The sequence below is a fragment of the Nuphar pumila genome, chromosome 15 (assembly GCF_984573655.1).
Source record: "Nuphar pumila chromosome 15, dmNupPumi1.hap1.1, whole genome shotgun sequence".
NCBI lineage: Eukaryota > Viridiplantae > Streptophyta > Magnoliopsida > Nymphaeales > Nymphaeaceae > Nuphar > Nuphar pumila.
The window spans coordinates 10183458-10203120 of record NC_143263.1 but is presented as its reverse complement, the minus strand read 5'-3'; the positions used below and the strand labels follow the sequence as shown (position 1 = coordinate 10203120).

Sequence of the window (19663 nt, the reverse complement as noted above, 5' to 3'; positions counted from 1 at the left end):
TATTTGATACTAATGAATGTAATGAACTAATAAGCTAGAAATCATGAGTGCAAGTTGTATCGACTCAATCTAACCACATATATGTGTTCCACAACTGTTTGCTTGCTAAGGAACAAGCCTTGTATCTTGCCTTTCTAATGTAAATATATGATCTTTTGAGTTATGAAATTTTGTCACATTGTGGGCCATTGATTTTTGGTTCCCTTTAAAAATTAATTACTTGTCATAATCACATGATCCAAAACAAGTTTCCTGCTAAAAAAACCATGTAGATCACATTAGTAACATTTGATCTACAAAAAATTGGAATTTTTTTGAAGAAAAGAGTGATTTTTACTCATTAGTTCCTTACCTTGCTTAATAACTAATATTTACCACATATATATATATATATATATATATATATATAACTATTGGATAAATACATCATTTTAGTTCCACAAGTTTGTATTTATATATTAAAACGTAGTGCCTTATTTGTTCTCAGCATTTGTTCAACATGGTCTAATAAACGTTAGATGGTGAATAAAATATCTGAATTGTATCTTAATATGTCCCTAAGTAAAGCTGATATTTCATGTGTATCATTTCAATTTTATTCGATACTTCTGTTGAGATAATCATGAATGCTTTCTATTTCAAGTCTTTAAATAACACATTAATAATAACGAACAATTGATGTTTTTTAGCAAAATTCATTTGCACCTCTCGATACACCATTTTTTTTTTTTCGACTGAGAAAGTTGGGATTAGGCAGACCCCTACCAGTTGTACAACCATGTATCATTGGGATTGGAACTTGCAACGTCCGAGAACCGGGTCACAAACCTGACCCATTCATAGCCCACGCATTCAGAAGGCTGCAGATTATGTGCTTAATTTGGCAATCTGATAAAATTCAATTTTAGGTCATTTACCCAATAAGGTCAGCGCGCGCGCGAGAGAGAGGCTAAGTGGGGTTTTCGCCTAATTGCTGGTGGGAGAAGGGCTTGGACTCTCTCTCTCTCATCCCCACCTCCTGCCTTCGCCGATTCTGCGGACGTCGTCGAGAAGACGACGGAACCCCCCACTTGGCCCCTCCCTCTGCCGGCGGCCGAACGCTGCCACAACCCACCGGAAATCCGCCGCGATCAATCCGCTTCCCGCGTTATTTTCCCTCGCTTCGTCACTCCTCTCCGTCCCCTCCGCGCCATTTTCTCGCGTCCGGATTCGGACCACCTACCGGCCCTCGCTCGCTCACTCCTCGATCTTTGCAGTACGCAATTCGGTTGGTGAGCGCCTTCTCTTTCTCTTCGATGCTGGCCTTCTCCTTTACTTTTTCTTAATTCGGTAGTGTTTGATCTAAATTTTCCGTTGCTCGATTTTCTGCCGTGTTTTGTGGGGGGTTTATCTTTTGTCGGTTCCCCCTCTTTCTTCTTTCGCATGGGTTAGTTTAAGGGTTTTAGGAGAAAAGTGTGTTTGGAATTACCAGTGTTGATCTGGTCGGGCCTTTGTTCGATGCGGTGATTGTCTTCGTCGATGCCGATCGTCTTTGTGCTATTGGGCGATATGGTTGTTCGGGTTTTTTCGGTTTCAATTGTTTATTGATTGCTTCCTGAATGGTTTGGGCATGTACCAGATGCTGCTTCTTTGATTGTTTGTGTAGTTGTTGATCGAAGGCTAAGTTTATTCACTGTCTGTAAGATATGGTTCGATTCCTGTCATGTTGCTTATTTTCGATGTTTGTGTTGAGAAATCTTTATAAGGGGTCGCTGTTGCATTGTTGTCACTCTCTGTTCTGATGTAACGGGGAATTACCAGCATTCGCAATTTCTTGTTTGAGCTTTCTTTCCTCGTTTTTACATGCCAGGGGTAGTTCTATGTGTTCAATTTTACATCTAAAGCTGTTCGCGAGAGGTTTCCTATGAAATTCTCTGGCGGGCATTGAGGAACTGGTGGTAGTTGTGTCAACTGAATTCGTTTCACATTTACTTTTGAGACTAAACGTTCTTCTCACTCGAAGTCGGTTTACATTGTGTCTTTTTTTTGGCACTCCTGCAGGCGACAAGTATAGTTCTACAAGTTGTGATTATAATCTCTCTGGATTGTCCAAGTTATGTTGTTTCAGGTTGTCTTGCTCGACGTTGGAATAGTGCATGCATGTTATACAACAGTTACTTTTTTGGATGCTTCGAGTTATTTGGTCCCATTCTTTTGATTCACACATTTTTTTTTAACTTAATACATATTTTTTTGTTTATTTTCATGCATTGACACATGTTTGGTTTTGATGGTTTTAGTTATCGTCTCTCATTGGTAAACACTTTCTAGCTTGAGTTTGTCATATGGTTTGCTCTGTTGAAGTGATCTGAATATGTCTTTTTTACTTTTTGATTCTATAAGTAGAACTTGACGGCTCTTTTTGATCCATCCTGTTCTCTTGTTGCAGTGGAATTTTAGGATATCATAAACTAGGGGGGATTTCATGCAGTATATAGAATTCTATGCTTGATAAAGTCCATGTAAAGAATGGCATTTTATAGAAAATATTCTCATGAGACAGACTCTTCCCACCAACTACTGGAAGAAAAAATGATTGACCTTAATAGTACGGATTATGAAGGGTTCCCTAGCCTATCAGATAATGATGAAGTAAGTGCAAGCTCTAGCGAGAAGGATGTCAATGTAAAGCCGGATGATGAATGCCAAAGTGAGGAGGAAGTAATTGACACAGATACGGCTGAAAATGGATTCAGGGGGGGTGAACTTGGCAGCACACACAATTCTCAGCCCACGGGAAGGAAAACAGCTCTAATAGGAAAGCGGGGTTCTTCTTTCTGGAAAGACTGTCAACCTCCTTGTTCTCGGGAAGGATCTGAATCTAGAAGAGATTCAAAGAATATGGATTCAGATTATAAAGCTGAAGATGGTTCTGAAAATAATATTTCTGATGGGAGGTCAGATCATCTGGAGTTGGAGGACCAGGAAGATTCTCAAAAGGGTCCTGTTGATATACCTGCAGATGAGATGTCATCTGATGATTATTATGAGCAGGATGGGGATGAACACAGTGATCAATTGCACTATAGAGGAACAAATACATCAAATAGATCTGGTGCATTGAATGCTGGGGCCTTGTCAAGATCTGTTGCCATCAAAAGGAACGTTTCAAGAAAATCAGAGGCTGACAATTCAGACTATGATGATGCTGCTGATAATAAAGGTGATGGTACCAAGTTACTTTTTACCTACTCTAAGTCAATGTCTTGTTAGGGAATGTCTGGCTTGTGCTGAGGCAAGCCAGGTTGCACTGTTCTCAGTTCATTCTTCTTCTTTTTCGTTGTTCATTCTTCTTCTTCTTCCTTTTTTTTTCTTTAAACTCTATGTCAAATCATTTTATGCTTCAGAAAAGAAAAAGCACCTAAGATTTTGTTTTTCCCCGACTGCAGGTGATGACCTTGATGATGCTGATTTTGATCCTAATTATAGTGGTGAACAAGGCAATGACACTAGGCAAGAGGTTGGTCTTGCAGATTCTAAGCTATATAAGCTCAATTGAACATAACTGAACGTTGAATTTCTCTGGTGTCATCAATTTTTGTTGATGTACTAATGTTCATTTGATGATTTATTTTATGCACAGGGATGACCTTGATATTCGTTGTGAAAGTTCTTGTTCTCTGTTCTGGAGAGGAAAATTGCACTCTTAAACTTATTGGCACTTCTTGTAGTCTATGCACTTATTGCATATCAAATTTTTGTCTCTTGTTGCATCTCTGGGGTCAGTTAATTACTAAGTTTTTAGTGGTCAGTCTTCATATAAGGACACAAATCATTTTGTTTGATCTTTGCTGTTATATTCTGAATTTCATAGATGGCAGTCTCCTTATTTTCTCTACTATTTATTTATTTTTATAGGTTCATGACGATCTGCTTTGTAATCATTCATGTGGTTGATTTGATCTCGGTTATGTTGTTAAGTTTGTGTTCTATGAAAAAAAAATGTAATGTTGTTTACAGTTGAATTTTGAGTTCATTCTCTTTGTCCTTTTCTTTCATCATATTTTTTCTTCGTATATCAACATTGGTAATAGAGCGTGAGAGGAGATTTCTCATCGTGTCATATTTTTATGGAAGATTGTCAGTATAGCTTAATGCTGACTAGGGCACTGCACAATTATGAAGTGACCATATAGGGATGTCAAGTTCTTTGATGAGAAAAAAAGGACTATAGATGATTTGATCTGACTCTATTCTTTTCTGATATTTATGGTGGTTTCATGCTGTATCATAATTGACTTCCATTTACTTATTTTCTGGATAGTTGACTTTTATTTTGTCATCTTTCTTTTTGTTTTTTGTCATTGGAGAAAAACTCATGTGTTTGCTGAAGAGATAAATTCTTTGTTCTTTCTGCTTTTTTTTTCGCTTTCATAAGATGAAATTTCCTTTATGTTGGGTTCCATCCACGGTATAGTAAGAAGATTTGTTATAATGATCAAGCTGAAAATACTCTTTATGCTGCTGCAGTAATCATACTGCAGGGCCACCCTGCCTTATCTAGATTCTAGAAACAAATATGTGCTGAAGTGTTAAGCAGGCAGCTTCCTTTCGGATAATGTTAGACTAACTTTTTCCAAAAATGTCATGCTGAACAGTGGTCAAGTGAATATTTTGATGAAGAGGAGGAAAAGGATGATGATTTTGATATTTCAGATGAAAGTGATGAGGAGTTATTTGACAGTTACAATAAAAGAAAAAGGAAAAGAGGAAGAAAACCAAAATCTTCTAAAGGATCAAAACCTTTCTCTGCATCTACCCGTCAGAAAAGGCAGCAACTATGTTCGGAAGGGGAAGATTCATCCATTAATGATTCAGAAAAAGATAGTGATGATGACTTTGATCTTGGTAAAAGGAAGGTTTTGCATCTTCATAAAAAGCATGGAGGCCGTGTCACTGTACCTGAAGACAGCATATCACATGGTAGAGAGCTGCGGACTTCTAGGAGGCCAGTGCGTAAGGTGTCATATGCTGAAAGTGAAGAAAGTGATGAAGAGGCAAAAGAAGAAAGTATGAAAAAATCCCATAAAGTATGGCCAACACACTATTTCAAGATAATCATTATTTCATGTGCTTATTCATTTTTCATTGCAGAACTAAGTTCTGTTTTGGTTTTGATTTGAAGCCAGCACGAATGACTTGGTTATGTCAATATCGCCTCTTTCCCTAGGAGTTATAATAGTTTGTTAATTGCATGCTTAGATAAACCCCAGGTTGGTTATATTTGTAGTTTATATAGATAGCCTTAACGGAATTTAAGAAGCGTGTCTAATAGTTTTGAGTATGGAATTCTTTTAGTGAGAAATTAAATAGAGGAAGCTGCTATTGTCAAAATGCGGATATATGCTTGTATCACCATCATCATTGTCAAGCCTTATCACAATTGGATGGGTTAGTTTTATGCATCTTGTTTCTCCATTCCGTATGACTAGAACTGCAACTCGAGGCACTCCACAGTCTCTCATATCCGCTTTATATCTTCTCTCCGAGTATTAATGTGGTACGTCTTCATACATGTTCCAACTTTATTAATTAACACTTTATTTTCTTCGATTGGAATTGCTCCTAAATTATTTATATTCATTTCTAATCTAATCCATATTACTTTATATATCCCTTGTAGCTTGCACATTTTTTCTGTATGCACTCGGCACTTCTTAGTTGTCCAACATACAGTGCCAGAGGTAATGTTGGTTTTACTAAGGTATTAGCATACTGTTTCGTTAATTGCAAAGGCACTCGCTGTCATGTCTCACACTCTGCCGAATTGGCTGTATTTCACCTAACTAGCATAAATTTTAATATCGCTATATTTATCAAATTCGCAATCTTGTTGCATAATAGAGTTTTAGCTATGCTACGTGGGTACTTCTGAAAAGACGCCATATCAATGTCGACACTGTTATTTGTGCATCATGGTTTGGGTCACACCAGTTTTGGATCTGGCCTGATTCATATCCGACTCATTACTCCCATTATGTGGGATCATTGTCATGCATTTTTAAGATGCAAAAAGGGGTTATTTCCATTGTTGTGCCGTGTTTGATATATATATATATATATATATATATATATATATATATATATATATATATATGAGTAATGCTCTGGTGCTCCGGGAGCCCCTACACCCACCTACTAGAAATCATAGGTGTAGGTTGCATCTTTTCAAACAGGCCTTGTAGATGTATTCAATTTAGTTTGTTTTCTAGTAATTGTGCTTTGGATCATGTTTTTTGGACACAAAAATAGGTTTTTTTAAGTCATGAAATTTTGGTACATTATGAGCCATTGATTTTTGAAGATCTTGAAAAACCTACATGTATGTCATAATCACATGATCCAAAACTTGTTTTCAACTAAAAATTACATGTAGATCATATCTATAGGGTCTGATCAACAAAAAAAGCTCAAGAATTATGAAAATTTAAACCTTCTATTAGGTGGGAGGCTAGGTGCTCCTAGAGAACCCTATATATATATATATATATATATATATATATATATATATATATAGAGAGAGAGAGAGAGAGAGAGAGAGAGAGAGAGAGAGAGAGAGAGAGAGAGAGAGGTGTTCTACTAAATGGTCCTCTCATTTGTCCTCACCTTCAAAAATCATATTTAAAGTGTTTTAAGGCAAATCTGACCATATGAATGTGATCTTCATGGTCAAAAACTCATGCACCAGGTCTGGGATCAAAACTTTTTGATATAGGTAGGATTTTATAATGGAAACAAATTTCATATTCATTGGTTTTTAGACCCTTATTGAGAGAAATCACGTACCTTCAGCCTGAACCTCGTACACGTGAATACCCAGAAGGAGGAGGGGAGAAGAGAGGAGAGACTTTCTTGAATCGGCAGCCACTTGTTTTCTGTGTGCTGCACTAAAACATCATTAGTATATAAAATAGGTTTACAATGATATTTTACAATGGCAAGATTGCCCCTGGTTAGTAATGTACAATACACATGAACCTATTCTGTATGGATATGGATCCAGTACTGGATCCATATCCGATCTGTATTCTAATACCCTCCCTCAAGTTGTGCATGGGATTGAACCATGTGCAACTTGTTCTTCAGATACCAAAAGCGGTTACTTGTGAGACCTTTTGTGAACATGTCAGCAACTTGGTCTTCTGAAGGCACATAGATCGGTTCAATCTCTTTGTCTGCTATCTTTTGTCTGATGAAATGTTGATCAATCTCAATATGTTTGGTCCGTCCATGATAAACAGGATTGAACGCAATTTGTACAGCACTTCTATTATCACACATGAGGGTTGAGCTTGAGATACTCTCTCCCATTTCTGTAAGGAGATGCCTAACCCATGTTACTTCTGCTGTGGTAGCTGCCATAGATCTATATTCTGCCTCCGTGCTAGACCTTGCCACAACTTTCTGTTTTCTGCTACTCCATGAGATAAGATTGCTTCCAATGAAAACACAGTATCCTGAAACCGACCTTCTTTCATCTGGGTCTCCTGCCCAGTCTGCATCTGTATAGGCCAATATGTCATGTTTCGGTGTTGTACATGAAGATTGAGCATATCTGAGGCCATCACCCACCGTGCCTTTTAGATATTGGAGAATACGCTTGACGGCATCCATATGACCAGTCTTTGGTTCATGCATAAACTGAGATACTTGATTTACAGAATATACAATATCTGGTCTAGTAAAAGTAAGATACTATAACATGCCCACTAAACTGCGATACTTGCTTGTATCAGGATACAACTCACCATCACAAATGCTGAGTTTTTGATTGACAACACTGGGTGTGGGCACAGGTTTGCAATCTGTCATTCCTGCTTTGGCCAAAAGATCAAGAGTGTATTTGTGTTGAGTTAATGACATTTCTCCACCCTGTCTGTCCACCTCTACACCAAGAAAATACCTTAGTTTTCCGAGATCTTTCATCTTAAATCGCATACTCAGCAAAACTTTAATTTGTTGAATATGCTCTGGATCATTACCAGTGACCACTATATCATCAACATATATAAGTAAGAAAACTACAATGATTCCATCCCTGTATATGAATAAAGAATGGTCTATTTGGGAACGAATAAAACCGTGGTTCTGAATCTCTGAGGAGAAGCTTTCAAACCATGACCGGGAGGCTTGTTTTAAACCATACAATGCTCTGGTTAATTTACATACATATGCTTTTGGGTCTCCCTCTGCATAACCTTGAGGTTGCTCCATATAGACCTCTTCCTTTAAGTCCCTATGAAGAAATGCATTTTTGACATCAAGCTGACTAAGGCTCCATCCATGCTCAATGGCCAGGCCGAGGATAATGCGAATGGTTCCCATTTTCACTACTGGGCTGAAGGTCTCATCATAGTCTTCACCATATTCTTGGGTGAAACCTTTGGCAACAAGACGTGCCTTGTATCGTTCAATGCTCCCATCCGGTTTATATTTAATTTTATACACCCATTTTGAGCCAACAACATTTTTATCTGGGGGACGACCAACTATTTTCCATGTTCGACACTCATGAAGTGCCTCTATTTCCTCATTCATCGCCTCAATCCATATGTCAGATTGAACAGCTTGACAAAATCCAATTGGTTCTTCATGTTTTTCAACCTTGGAAAGAAAAATCTGAAAATCCATTAAGAAGTTATCGTAACTTACCCATTTTTCAATTGGGTGCCTTATCCTGCTTGATCTTCTTGGGGCTTCCACGTTATTGGGGAATGTCATGTGTTCTCCAACAGGTGCATCTGTTTGCGCTCTAGGTCTTCTGGTGTAGACATTGCCTTTGTATCTCTGACATTCTGTTTCCGACACCTTATCTGAAACTGTCTCATTATGTATGTCTTCAGGAGCCAAAGTGGTACATTCAGCAGTATGCGAAATAAGTTCAGCACTGAGCCATGGATTATACCAATTATCAGCCATATCACCATATTCACGATCATAATTAGCTTTATTTTCTGGAAAGCTATTTTCATCAAAGACAACATTTCTGGAAATTCTGATCCGTTTATTGATGTGGTCATAACACCTGTACCCCTTGTGTTCATCTGCATAACCTACAAACTGGCATATAGAGGCTTTGTCTTGAAATTTGTTTCTCATGGATTTGTCAACATGTACATAACATGTGCATCCAAAAACTCGTAACTCATCATAATTAGGCTGCATACCAAAGAGAACATAATAGGGAGACTGATTTTCAAGGATAGGCACGGGAAGACGATTTATCACATGAGTGGCAGTGTGAAAAGCTTCTGTCCAAAGGTTGATGGGCAAATTACAACCATGCATCATACTCATTGCACTTTCCACAATATGTCTGTGTTTACGCTCAACAATTCCATTTTGTTGTGGAGTATACGGGCAAGAAACTCTACGATGTATCCCATTATCTTTGAGGAAATCTAAAAATTCTTTGGAGGAATACTCACCACCTCCATCGCATTGGAGAATTTGAATATTTTGGGAGAATTGATTTTTAACATAGGCATGAAAGTGACGAAAGATAAGAAAAACCTCTGATTTGTGTTTCATGAAGAATATCCAGGTAAAACGGGAAAAACTGTCAATAAAAGATACATAGTATTTACTTCCAGAAGAAGAAGGATTGGGAGCTGGCCCCCAAACATCAGAACATATTATCTCAAAAGGAATAGAAGATCTTTTATTTATTTGATGAAAGGGAAGTACATGACTCTTACAAACTTGACAACTGGAACATATTTTATTCTTTAATGAAACTGAAACAGACTCTGAAAGAAAACCATTGGACACTAACTTTTCAATAAAGACTTGACTACAATGACCAAGACGAGAATGCCAGAGATCTGGCTTATTACATTTGGATAAACTTAGGACATTTTCAGAAACGTGATCAGACTTGGGCTTCAAGACACTGGAGGCTGGATCTTCATTGAAGACATACATGTTTCCGCGTCGCTCTCCTTTAGCGAACATCTCCTTCGTTTGAAGATCCTTGACAAAGACAGAAGTAGGAGTAAATTCCACAGATGAATTGGTAGAGTCAACAAGTTTAGATACAAAGACAATGTTTTTCTTTATATTTGGTGCATGAACAACATCAGATAAAGGAATAGATGACTCAGTCAAAGGAATAAGGACATTGCCTATGTTTGAAATAGGGTGGTGAGTCCCATCTCCAGTTACAATATTAGATTTTCCAGAATAGGGAACCAAAGTAGAGAATTTACCTGCATTGCCAGTAACATGAGTCGCTGCCCCGGAGTCAACATACCATATTCCATCATCATTCTGCTTCAAGTTCAAATTGGCCATCACAGATAGGAGAAGATCCTTAGCATCATCACTGACTCGAAAGGTACATGCAGTTCCTGGTGTAGCAATATTTCTATTATTTTGCGATCTGTTTCGATTCTGCGGGTTGAACCAACAATTGGCTTTGATGTGACCCCATTTATTACACTGATAGCATGTGGGAACATTCCTTGAAAAACTGGCTGTGGAATTTGGTGTGGGTAGTAATCCGCGTCCACCCTGGTTGGCAGTTCCCCTGCCTCTGCCACGTCCCCCTCGTGCTCGATCAACTATCATCCCTGTGGCAAGAATCTCATGCGTGGATGATTGTCCAGTTGAAGTATCAGACATGCTCTTCAGAGTCATTTCGTATTGGAGCAGTTTGGCACGTAATTCCTCAAAACTGAGTAAAGTAGGTAAGCATAATAAGGAGGTCACAAGGACATGATATTCTGATCCCAAGGCATTCAATGTTTGTTGCACATTTTCTTTATCTGATACTGGATATCCAACCATGGCTAACTGGTCCGTAATGCTTTTAACTTGATTTAAGAATTCAATAATGCTCATTGCCCCCTTTCTTAACATCTGAAATTTGCGTTTGAGGAACAACACTTTAGCCTCTGATATCTGAGAATATGTCTGAGCTAAAACCTCCCACAAAACTTTGGATGTGCAATCATCAGGAATGAAAATCAATATCTCTTGAGATAATGTGGAAGTGATGTATGCAACAAGAGCCTGATCGCGCTTCATCCAAGAAACAAATGCAGGATTGTGAATAGTACTCGGCAATCCTCCATCTTCTTTGGTTTCGGTTATGATAAATTCTGGAGGTATAGGAGTAGACCCATCCAAGTGGCCTGAAAGGTCTTGACTACGAATAAAAGGGGCAATTTGCCTTTTCCAAGTCAGGTAGTTGTTAGTAGTCAATTTTTCTGAAACTAGCTGTCCAAGAAAGCTGGAAGGAAGACCCGAATTTCCTGAAGTATCCATTGGTAGCTGGTTGATAACGGGAAGACACGGCTTGCCTGAAGTATTAATGACTGAAGTTGAAAGGAAAACACTTGTGGCTGAAGCAGAAAGAGATAAAATAGACGTGACAGGAAGTAAAATTCCAGAAGAGAAAGACCAAGGACTCGGTTCCTGTTGTGGAACAAAGGGTTCGAATGAAGTAACAAGAAGAAAAGGGAAAAAACGATAGAACAATGCAAGGCTAAGTAGAAGAGAATAAAGCAGCAGTCTGACAAAGCAGTTTTCAGACCAACAGACGTGACAGAGATGAATTATTTCAGAAGTAAAACAGGCAGGCGTGACAACAAAAAAAAAAGAGGAATAAAACAGGCGTGACCTATTTGTAACTCGACTGAAGATCGGCAGGCGTGACAAAAAAAAAAATAAAACAGGCGTGACCTGTTTGCAGGCGTGACCTGTTTGTAACTTGACTGAAGATCGACTTGTCTGAAGGGAAGAAGGAGCAGGCGTGACCTGTTTGTAACTTGACTGAAGATCGACTTGTCTGAAGGGAAGAAGGAGCAGGTACAGGAACTCGGCTCTCTGAAGAGAAGAAGGAGCAGGCCCTTTCACGATCTTGTCTGAGAACTCGGCCCTCTGAAGAGGAGAAGGAGCAGGCGTGACCTGTTTGTAACTTGACTGAAGATTGTCTGAAGGGAAGAAGGAGCAGGCCCTTTCACGATCCCTGATGAAGATATCTTTACGCCCAGACCAATCGCTGCTTTGATACCATGAGAGAAATCACGTACCTTCAGCCTGAACCTCGTACACGTGAATACCCAGAAGGAGGAGGGGAGAAGAGAGGAGAGACTTTCTTGAATCGGCAGCCACTTGTTTTCTGTGTGCTGCACTAAAACATCATTAGTATATAAAATAGGTTTACAATGATATTTTACAATGGCAAGATTGCCCCTGGTTAGTAATGTACAATACACATGAACCTATTCTGTATGGATATGGATCCAGTACTGGATCCATATCCGATCTGTATTCTAATACTTATAACCTCGAAAAGATCTGATCCAAGAGTTGGTTCATAGGTTTTCGACCATGGAGGTCACGTCCATGCGGTCAAGTTTATCAAAAAACACTGCTAGATATGATTTTTGAAGGTGAGAACAAAGGGTTGGATCATTTAGTGGGGGGACCGTCCTACCAAAGGAAGGTCCAAAATCTACAACCAACGACGATCGGACAACTCCCCTTCTTCAATGCTTGAACATCTCATTGATTGTACCTCATATATTTGTTCTTTATAATTTATTTAGTAAGAAATATGCTTTACATTATGACTTTACAACGTATAGACATGTTTTTCGAAACGTGAAAAATCGACAACTCACAATGCATGCTGTTGATTTTTATCGCTTTGAAAAACACATCTAAACATCGAAAATTCATAATCCAAAACATGTCGCTCTCTAAATGAATGATAAAAATCCAATATGTAAAGTCCAATCAATGAAAAGCTCAATCGTTAGAGAAGGAACACCATCGATTATCATCGGTTGTAGATTTTGAACCTTCCTTTGGTTGGACGCTCTCCCTTCCCTATATATATATATATATATATATATATATATATAGAGAGAGAGAGAGAGAGAGAGAGAGAGAGAGAGAGAGAGAGAGAGAGAGAGAGATGAAATATGCCTAATGATACGTGCTTAATGGGGTTTTCAGTTTTTTTTTGTTTTTTTTTTAAATTCTGATCGTACGGATGTGATCTATGTACTTGATTTTATAGGTATTAGATCTTGAAGTGTTTGATTTTGACAACACATGGGTGAGTTTTTATTAGGTTCGAAAAATCAACAGTCCAAAATCTTTGTAAATTTTTGAGTCTCCAAATATCATTTTTTTTATCGAAAACACATGATCCAGGTGTGGATTCCTCGTAATTCGACCATGCCCAACACATTTATGGGGTTGGAACTGCAAAAAAAACACCGGAAGAGCAGAATAACCCATTAAGCACGCATCATTAAGCACCTACGCTCTACTCTCTCTCTTTATATATATATATATATTAACATGCATTGGAGCTTACATACCTTTTCTCATAAATTACATACATATGTATATATGTATGTATATTGTATGTATATCTGTACCTTCATGCCCTACATACCTGCATGGGCACCTATACCTGTGTGACATGGAGTTTTAAGAAATTTATTATATTGTATTGCAAGGTCTTCCATCTTGATTGTATCATCTTCCTCACTACTTTTTTTACTAGACTTGAACTCCAAATGTTCTGTTTTTGTTATGCTAACTTTGAAATCATTTTTCTCTGATCTACTTCCACATAGTTCAATCTTATGTACATTTTTCTAGTTTAACTAACATGTATTATATCATTCACATATAATATACATCATCGGGCTTCATCTTAAATGGATGATGACACTTTGTTTATGATTAATGTAAATAATTATAAACTAAGAGTACAATTATTTAATGTAGCCCATTTTTAATGGGCAGCATAATTTTCTCTTTGCATGTAATCTTCATACATAAATCGAATAATTTCAACATATCCATGTGGATTTTTTTTCTTGTTTGTCTTGATGAAATCAGTTGCGTTGATACATTGTCATAATCTTTCTTTAGATAATTGAACACCATGTTTAAATATCTCTTTAAATTCTTCGATAAGTTGCCTTAATAAGAAAATTACATTAAATATACATACATGGATATATTTATCATGTGAGATTTAATACAATAATGTTGTAGTATCTTCACAAAATCAAAGGTACATATGATCAAATGATTATGATGTGGGGTTTGATGACTGACTCGGATAAGGTATTTATGCTTTGTCTGGTCTAGTAGATGGCATCACCACAAAGCCCTCTTGGTAAAGCTGCACCCTCTTCTATTGCACAATTTATAGTAAGAAGAATCCTCAAATGACATCCGTAATAGCCACAATGTGCTTCTTTTTAATAGTTATGCACCTCAAGAAGGTTGAGGACATGGAAGAAATAATTTTGGCAATTGAGGAAGAGGAACATTTAATAATTCTTATTCTAGTAATTGTTTGAACATTATGGAAAATATGGATTTGATGGTTATGGATTTCAAAATTAATAATCAGTATAATGGTGGATTTGATAGTCATGGATTTCAAAATTATGGAAAATGTGGCAACTGTTGTAGAGGCCCAAAAAAGTTTTATCGTAGTAATGTAAGCAGAGGTTTGCTACCATTCGTGGATCAGAGGGTTAATGGAAACGTTTTCTGGTGTAGTGGACATGCTGCAACTATAGGAGTGTCACTAGAAAACTCACCAACACAAATATGGCCTTCAAAAACTTCTAAAGCCAAACCAAATTTGGCCTCTAAGCACAACCAACTTACTATTTTAACAACTGTGAGTTAATACCCCAACCGGTTTCAACTCTGATTCCAATTTTGGAATTGTTTAACAGAGCGTGGCCAAGTATCTACAAGATCCAATTGGACATTATAGTTAAGACCGATTTTGGTTTCAGATCTGATAATATCATACAGTATTTTCCATATTGAACCTGTTTATAAAAGGGGCGCTTCTATGGACTGTATCTGCCTTAAATACCTTTGGCCAGTTTGAATATCTGTTTTGGACTCGGCCCACTTGCTCCCCTAATTACAGGAGATGGTATAATACATCATAATACTTATATTGATGCTGTCAGCTATTACTTTTTTAAAGGTCTCATTGCTATAAAGATTTTTTTTTGTTATAATTCCAACAAAAAAATAATTTTTGTTTCTCAAATGTCAAAGGAAAACTATATGTTGTTCTTAGTAACTCCTGCATATGTTTTCTTGAAGGAATTGACAAGGGGTCGTGCGCTAGGGGCTTGTGTTGTGGCAAGTTGTACGTAAAAGCTCTAAGTTCTTTCAATAATGATGTATATGATTGACTACATAGATTGGGTCCATTGGGACAATGCAGTTGAAAGTCCTTATTAGTCCTTATTGTTATGTAATAAGGGATTGGTCCCTTATTACAATATATATATATATATATATCATAGTCACAAATATCGACAACATTTTCAAAATATTGTGATATTATCACTGTAAATTTAGCAAACGATAATATAGGTAAAATATCATGATATTTTGAAAATATCACCAATTTGATAATATCGTGATATTATCACGAGAATACCATGATATTATCTAGTAGTTTTACTGTTTTTATTTATTTTTACATTTTAAATATATTTTTATTCTTTCTTTTACATTTTTTACTTATTTCTTTTATTATTTATGTTTTTTTTGTCTAAACATGATATTTCTTACTTAATTTTGTTATTTTTTATAGTTTTTAGCCCCGAGATTTATCACCAAACCTATAATATCGTGAGAAATACTGAAATAGCCTCTCCAAGATATAGCCGATATTTGTGACTCTCTCTCTCTCTCTATATATATATGGATAATCTTTGGTGCTATTAAAGGCACATAACTATTGAGTATAAATAAATCACATTCTTTTCATATTTTTTAGATTTTTTTTGTGGATCGGACCTTATGGATGTGATCTACATTGTTTGTTTAGTAGAAAATGAGTTTTGATTCTTGTGATTGTGACATGTAAGCAAGTTTTCTTAATGGTTTCAAAAACCAATGGCTCACAATGCAATAAAATTTCATGACTCAAAAAATCATTTTTTTAGATTGAAATAACATGATCAAAGGTTTGATCCTTAGCAAACAAACCATGCTGAACACATCCATGTGGTCAGATCGAGTCGATAAAGCTTGAACCTATGATTTCCAGCTCAATAGTTCTATGCCTTCAATAGCACCAAATATTAAACCATATATATATAATATACATATAATATATACGCTCCGTAGGCCCCCTTTTCTCGTTAGGTCTCGTTAGGCCCCTTCAAAAATCATAGTTTTTAATGTTTTTTCTCACATCGAACACCATAGATATAATCTATAGGTTTTGTTTAGTGGAAATCAGCTTTTGGATCGCTGGAATCTGACCTGTATACAGTTTTTTCCGGTGATAAAAAAATCATTGGCTATGAAGGCATCAATGTTTCCTGGCTCATAAAAATACATTTTTTCGTCGAAAAAACATGATCCAAGAGTCGATTCCTACTAAATCGAGCATGCTAAACACATCTAACGGTTCAGATTTATCATAAAACACTTCAAACTATGGGGCTTAACGAAACCTAATGAAAAAGGGGGCCTAATATGTTCAGTTCTATATATATATATGTGTGTGTGTGTGTGTACCTCACATTATATGCAGCGTCGCTGCATGATAGGTATGCAGTACCCTCTTTGAGAGCCACCCATCTTGGCATTTCTTGAGATGGGTGGAGTGTCCATCTTGAGATGGATGGTTAGCATAGTGGAATTTAATGCTAAGTATGCATTAATGCTGCATAAAAAATGACCTTATATGAGAGAGAGAGAGAGAGAGAGAGAGAGAGAGAGAGAGAGAGAGAGAGAGAGAGAGCCGAACTATAACCATCAACATTACGATACAAAAACAGGTTCAACCAACATTGAACCTACCGGGTAACCAAACACGGGCCCAAGACATGCCAAGAAGCCCCAAAAAAGGAAAAAAGAAAAGTAGAGATGCAAGGAGAGAAGGAAGAAAGAAACAAGAAACACCTTTTCGGGCGATCAGGTAATCAATGCTGTCTCCAACTATTTTTCTAACCTGTATTCCTGCAACCAAGCTGTAGGTGGCAATATGGGTTCAACATATTTTTTGGCCATAGATCGAGCGCTATCCAACTCGATTCAGGGGTTGTTCACCGAAGAAGAAATCGTCTCGGCGGTGCGGGAGTCGTCTGGGTGGAAAGCTCCAGGATTTGATGGGTATCCTGTGGATTTCTTTCGCATATTCTGGCAATGCGTTAAGAGTGACATTCTTAATGTCTTCGCCGAGTTTCATCGTAATGGCCGATTGCCGGTTCACTCTCACCTAGCAATTGTGTCGCTCATTCCTAAGACGGAAGCCACATCAGATATCTCGCGATTTAGACCTATATCAGTGTTAGGGAGTTTATATCGCATTATCGCCAAGGTCTTAGCTAACAGGATGCGGTCAATTGCTCCTAGGATTTTTTCGGAGGCACAATTCGCCTTCATTCCTAACAGAAGACTTCAACATTCCTTCATTCTGGCCACAGAAGTATTGCACTCTCTCAAGATCAGCGGGGGGGCCTTTTTCACTCTGAAGCTTGACTTTCATAAAGCCTACGACTCGGTTCATTGGCCGTTCCTCTTCAACACGTTGGCAAACTTGGGCTTCGGTAGGCGTTTCTCTAGCTGGGTGCATGAGCTGGTAACCAATGCCCAATCACAGTTTCAGATCAATGGGGTCAAAGGAAAACAGTTCAAACTTGGTCGTGGTCTTCGACAAGGATGTCCTCTGTCTCCGTTACTCTTTAACGTTGTCTCTGAAGGCCTGGTGGTTTTGGTTAAGAGGGCAGTGGAGGGTGATCTCATTGAATCTCTCGGTATTCAAGAGTGTCGTAGTCAGATCCTGACCTACGCTGATGACATAATTATCTTCGGAAGGGCCTCCATCCAACAAATGTTAAGATTCAAGCTTGTCCTTCTTTTTTTCCAATCGTTGTCAGGTCTATCCTTGAACTACGAGAAGTGTTGTCTATCCATGGTCAACGCCCCTCCATCAATGTTGGACATGGGCCAACGGATATTCGGTTGCTCGGTTTCGGATAACTCTTTTTCTTATCTGGGTCTGCCGCTTCAAATCAGTCGTGTATCAACGGCAGCCTGGAGCACCACTATCCAAAGGGTTCAGAAAAAAATATCGGGCTGTCAAGCATCCTACCTTTCTATCGCGGGTAGACTAACTCTCATCAAGCACGTTCTTTCTGCTATGCCAGAATTTTTTATGTCTATGTTCCTGATGCCTATGGGGGTTAGTAAGAAAATAGCTCAGGTAGTGACATACTTCCTGTGGTCTGGGCGAGGTTCCAAAAACAAGCGCCATCTAATAGGGTGTGACACTCTTCGACTTCCCCCAAATAGGGGGGTTTGGGAATCATGGATCCCCGGCTGAGGAGTATGATTCTTGTCGTGAAGCAGAGCTGGCTGGCACAACAACCTGGGTCTCCGTGTGCAAGTGTGCTTCTAGCTAAATACGAGAGAGAGAGAGAGAGAGAGAGAGAGAGAGAGAGAGAGAGAGAGAGAGAGAGAGTCTATGGTGGTTCTGTTCTGCAACATCATATGGGCAGATCTAGACGCTAAATATTGGATCTAACTGTTAAATTATGTACCTTATCACCTAATGTAATATATATATATATATATATTTTATATATATAAGGTAATACATATACATATATTAATATATATGTATATGTATCTACTTTTTATATATATAAAATATATATATTTCTTATTATTTAGTCATAGGGGTAGTTTCGTCTTTTCTTCCATTTTACGCACATTCACCTTTTGAATGTGTTTGTAATTTCTTTTTAGTTTTTCTTTTTCTTTATTTTTATTTCTTTTATTTTTGTACTTAAAGGAACCTTGGGGGGCCCACTCAAATAGACGTTGGGCCCCTCTAACGGTCACATTTGTGACCGTTGGAGGGGCTCCAACGTCTATGAGTGGAGCCCCTCCAAGGCTCCCTTTTGGGTTGTTATAAATAGGGGCTCTCCCCTTGTATTCTCTCATGGCTTTGAGTCAAAGCCCAAGTTCTCAATAAATTGATTCCATTGTTTTTATGCCTTTGTGCATTTGTGAGTTATTTGTGGGTTGTGCTTTTTGTGCACAAGTGTTCTAAAGTGTTCTTATTGTGCTTTCGTGGTGGGTTCATTATCAAGAATATTAAGGTCTTGATATTAGTATCTTGTTGGAGATACTTTCACATGGTATCAAAGCCTCGTTGGAAGAAAGAAGATCGTGTATCTCGCCTCTTGTGAAGCACCTCGAAAATCGTGCCCTCAAGCTAGTGAAGTTTTTGAGTAAAGCATTTGCTCCGGGCAATATTTTAGAAGCAACTTTTGTCAAGAAAAGGTTGAAAATCCATTAAGGTACGCTTTATTTTCCATCTTCTCCTCTCCATAATGGGTGAAAAAGACTCCCACTTCTCCCTCGGTTTTAAACTTAGTAGTTCGAACTACCATGTTTGGGCCGGCAACATGGAAGCCCATATCAAAGGGAAAGGTCTTTGGGGTTATGTTCAAGGTTCCATATCGGAACCCGAACCCAAGCTTTCCATTATAGAGAAAGGGGAAATTAAAATTCTTGAAGGAGAAGATAGACAAAAGGCCTTAGAAGAATATTCCAAAAAGATGATGAGTGGGAAATGAAGAACTTTAAA

General features: G+C 37.9%; 1 protein-coding gene across 2 annotated transcripts in view; it reads left to right on the top strand.

Moving 5' to 3' along the window:
• The first annotated feature begins 959 nt into the window (after positions 1–959).
• LOC149814445 (protein CHROMATIN REMODELING 5-like) overlaps positions 960–19663 on the top strand; it is a 77909-nt gene continuing 59205 nt past the window's right edge. For both annotated transcript variants that reach the window (XM_089989420.1, XM_089989419.1), the window contains exons 1-4: positions 960–1271; positions 2429–3202; positions 3429–3499; positions 4638–5069. In XM_089989420.1, coding sequence (XP_089845546.1) covers positions 2509–3202; positions 3429–3499; positions 4638–5069 — 1197 coding nt within the window. In that variant the 5' untranslated portion in view covers positions 960–1271; positions 2429–2508. The remainder of the gene's footprint in view (positions 1272–2428; positions 3203–3428; positions 3500–4637; positions 5070–19663) is intronic.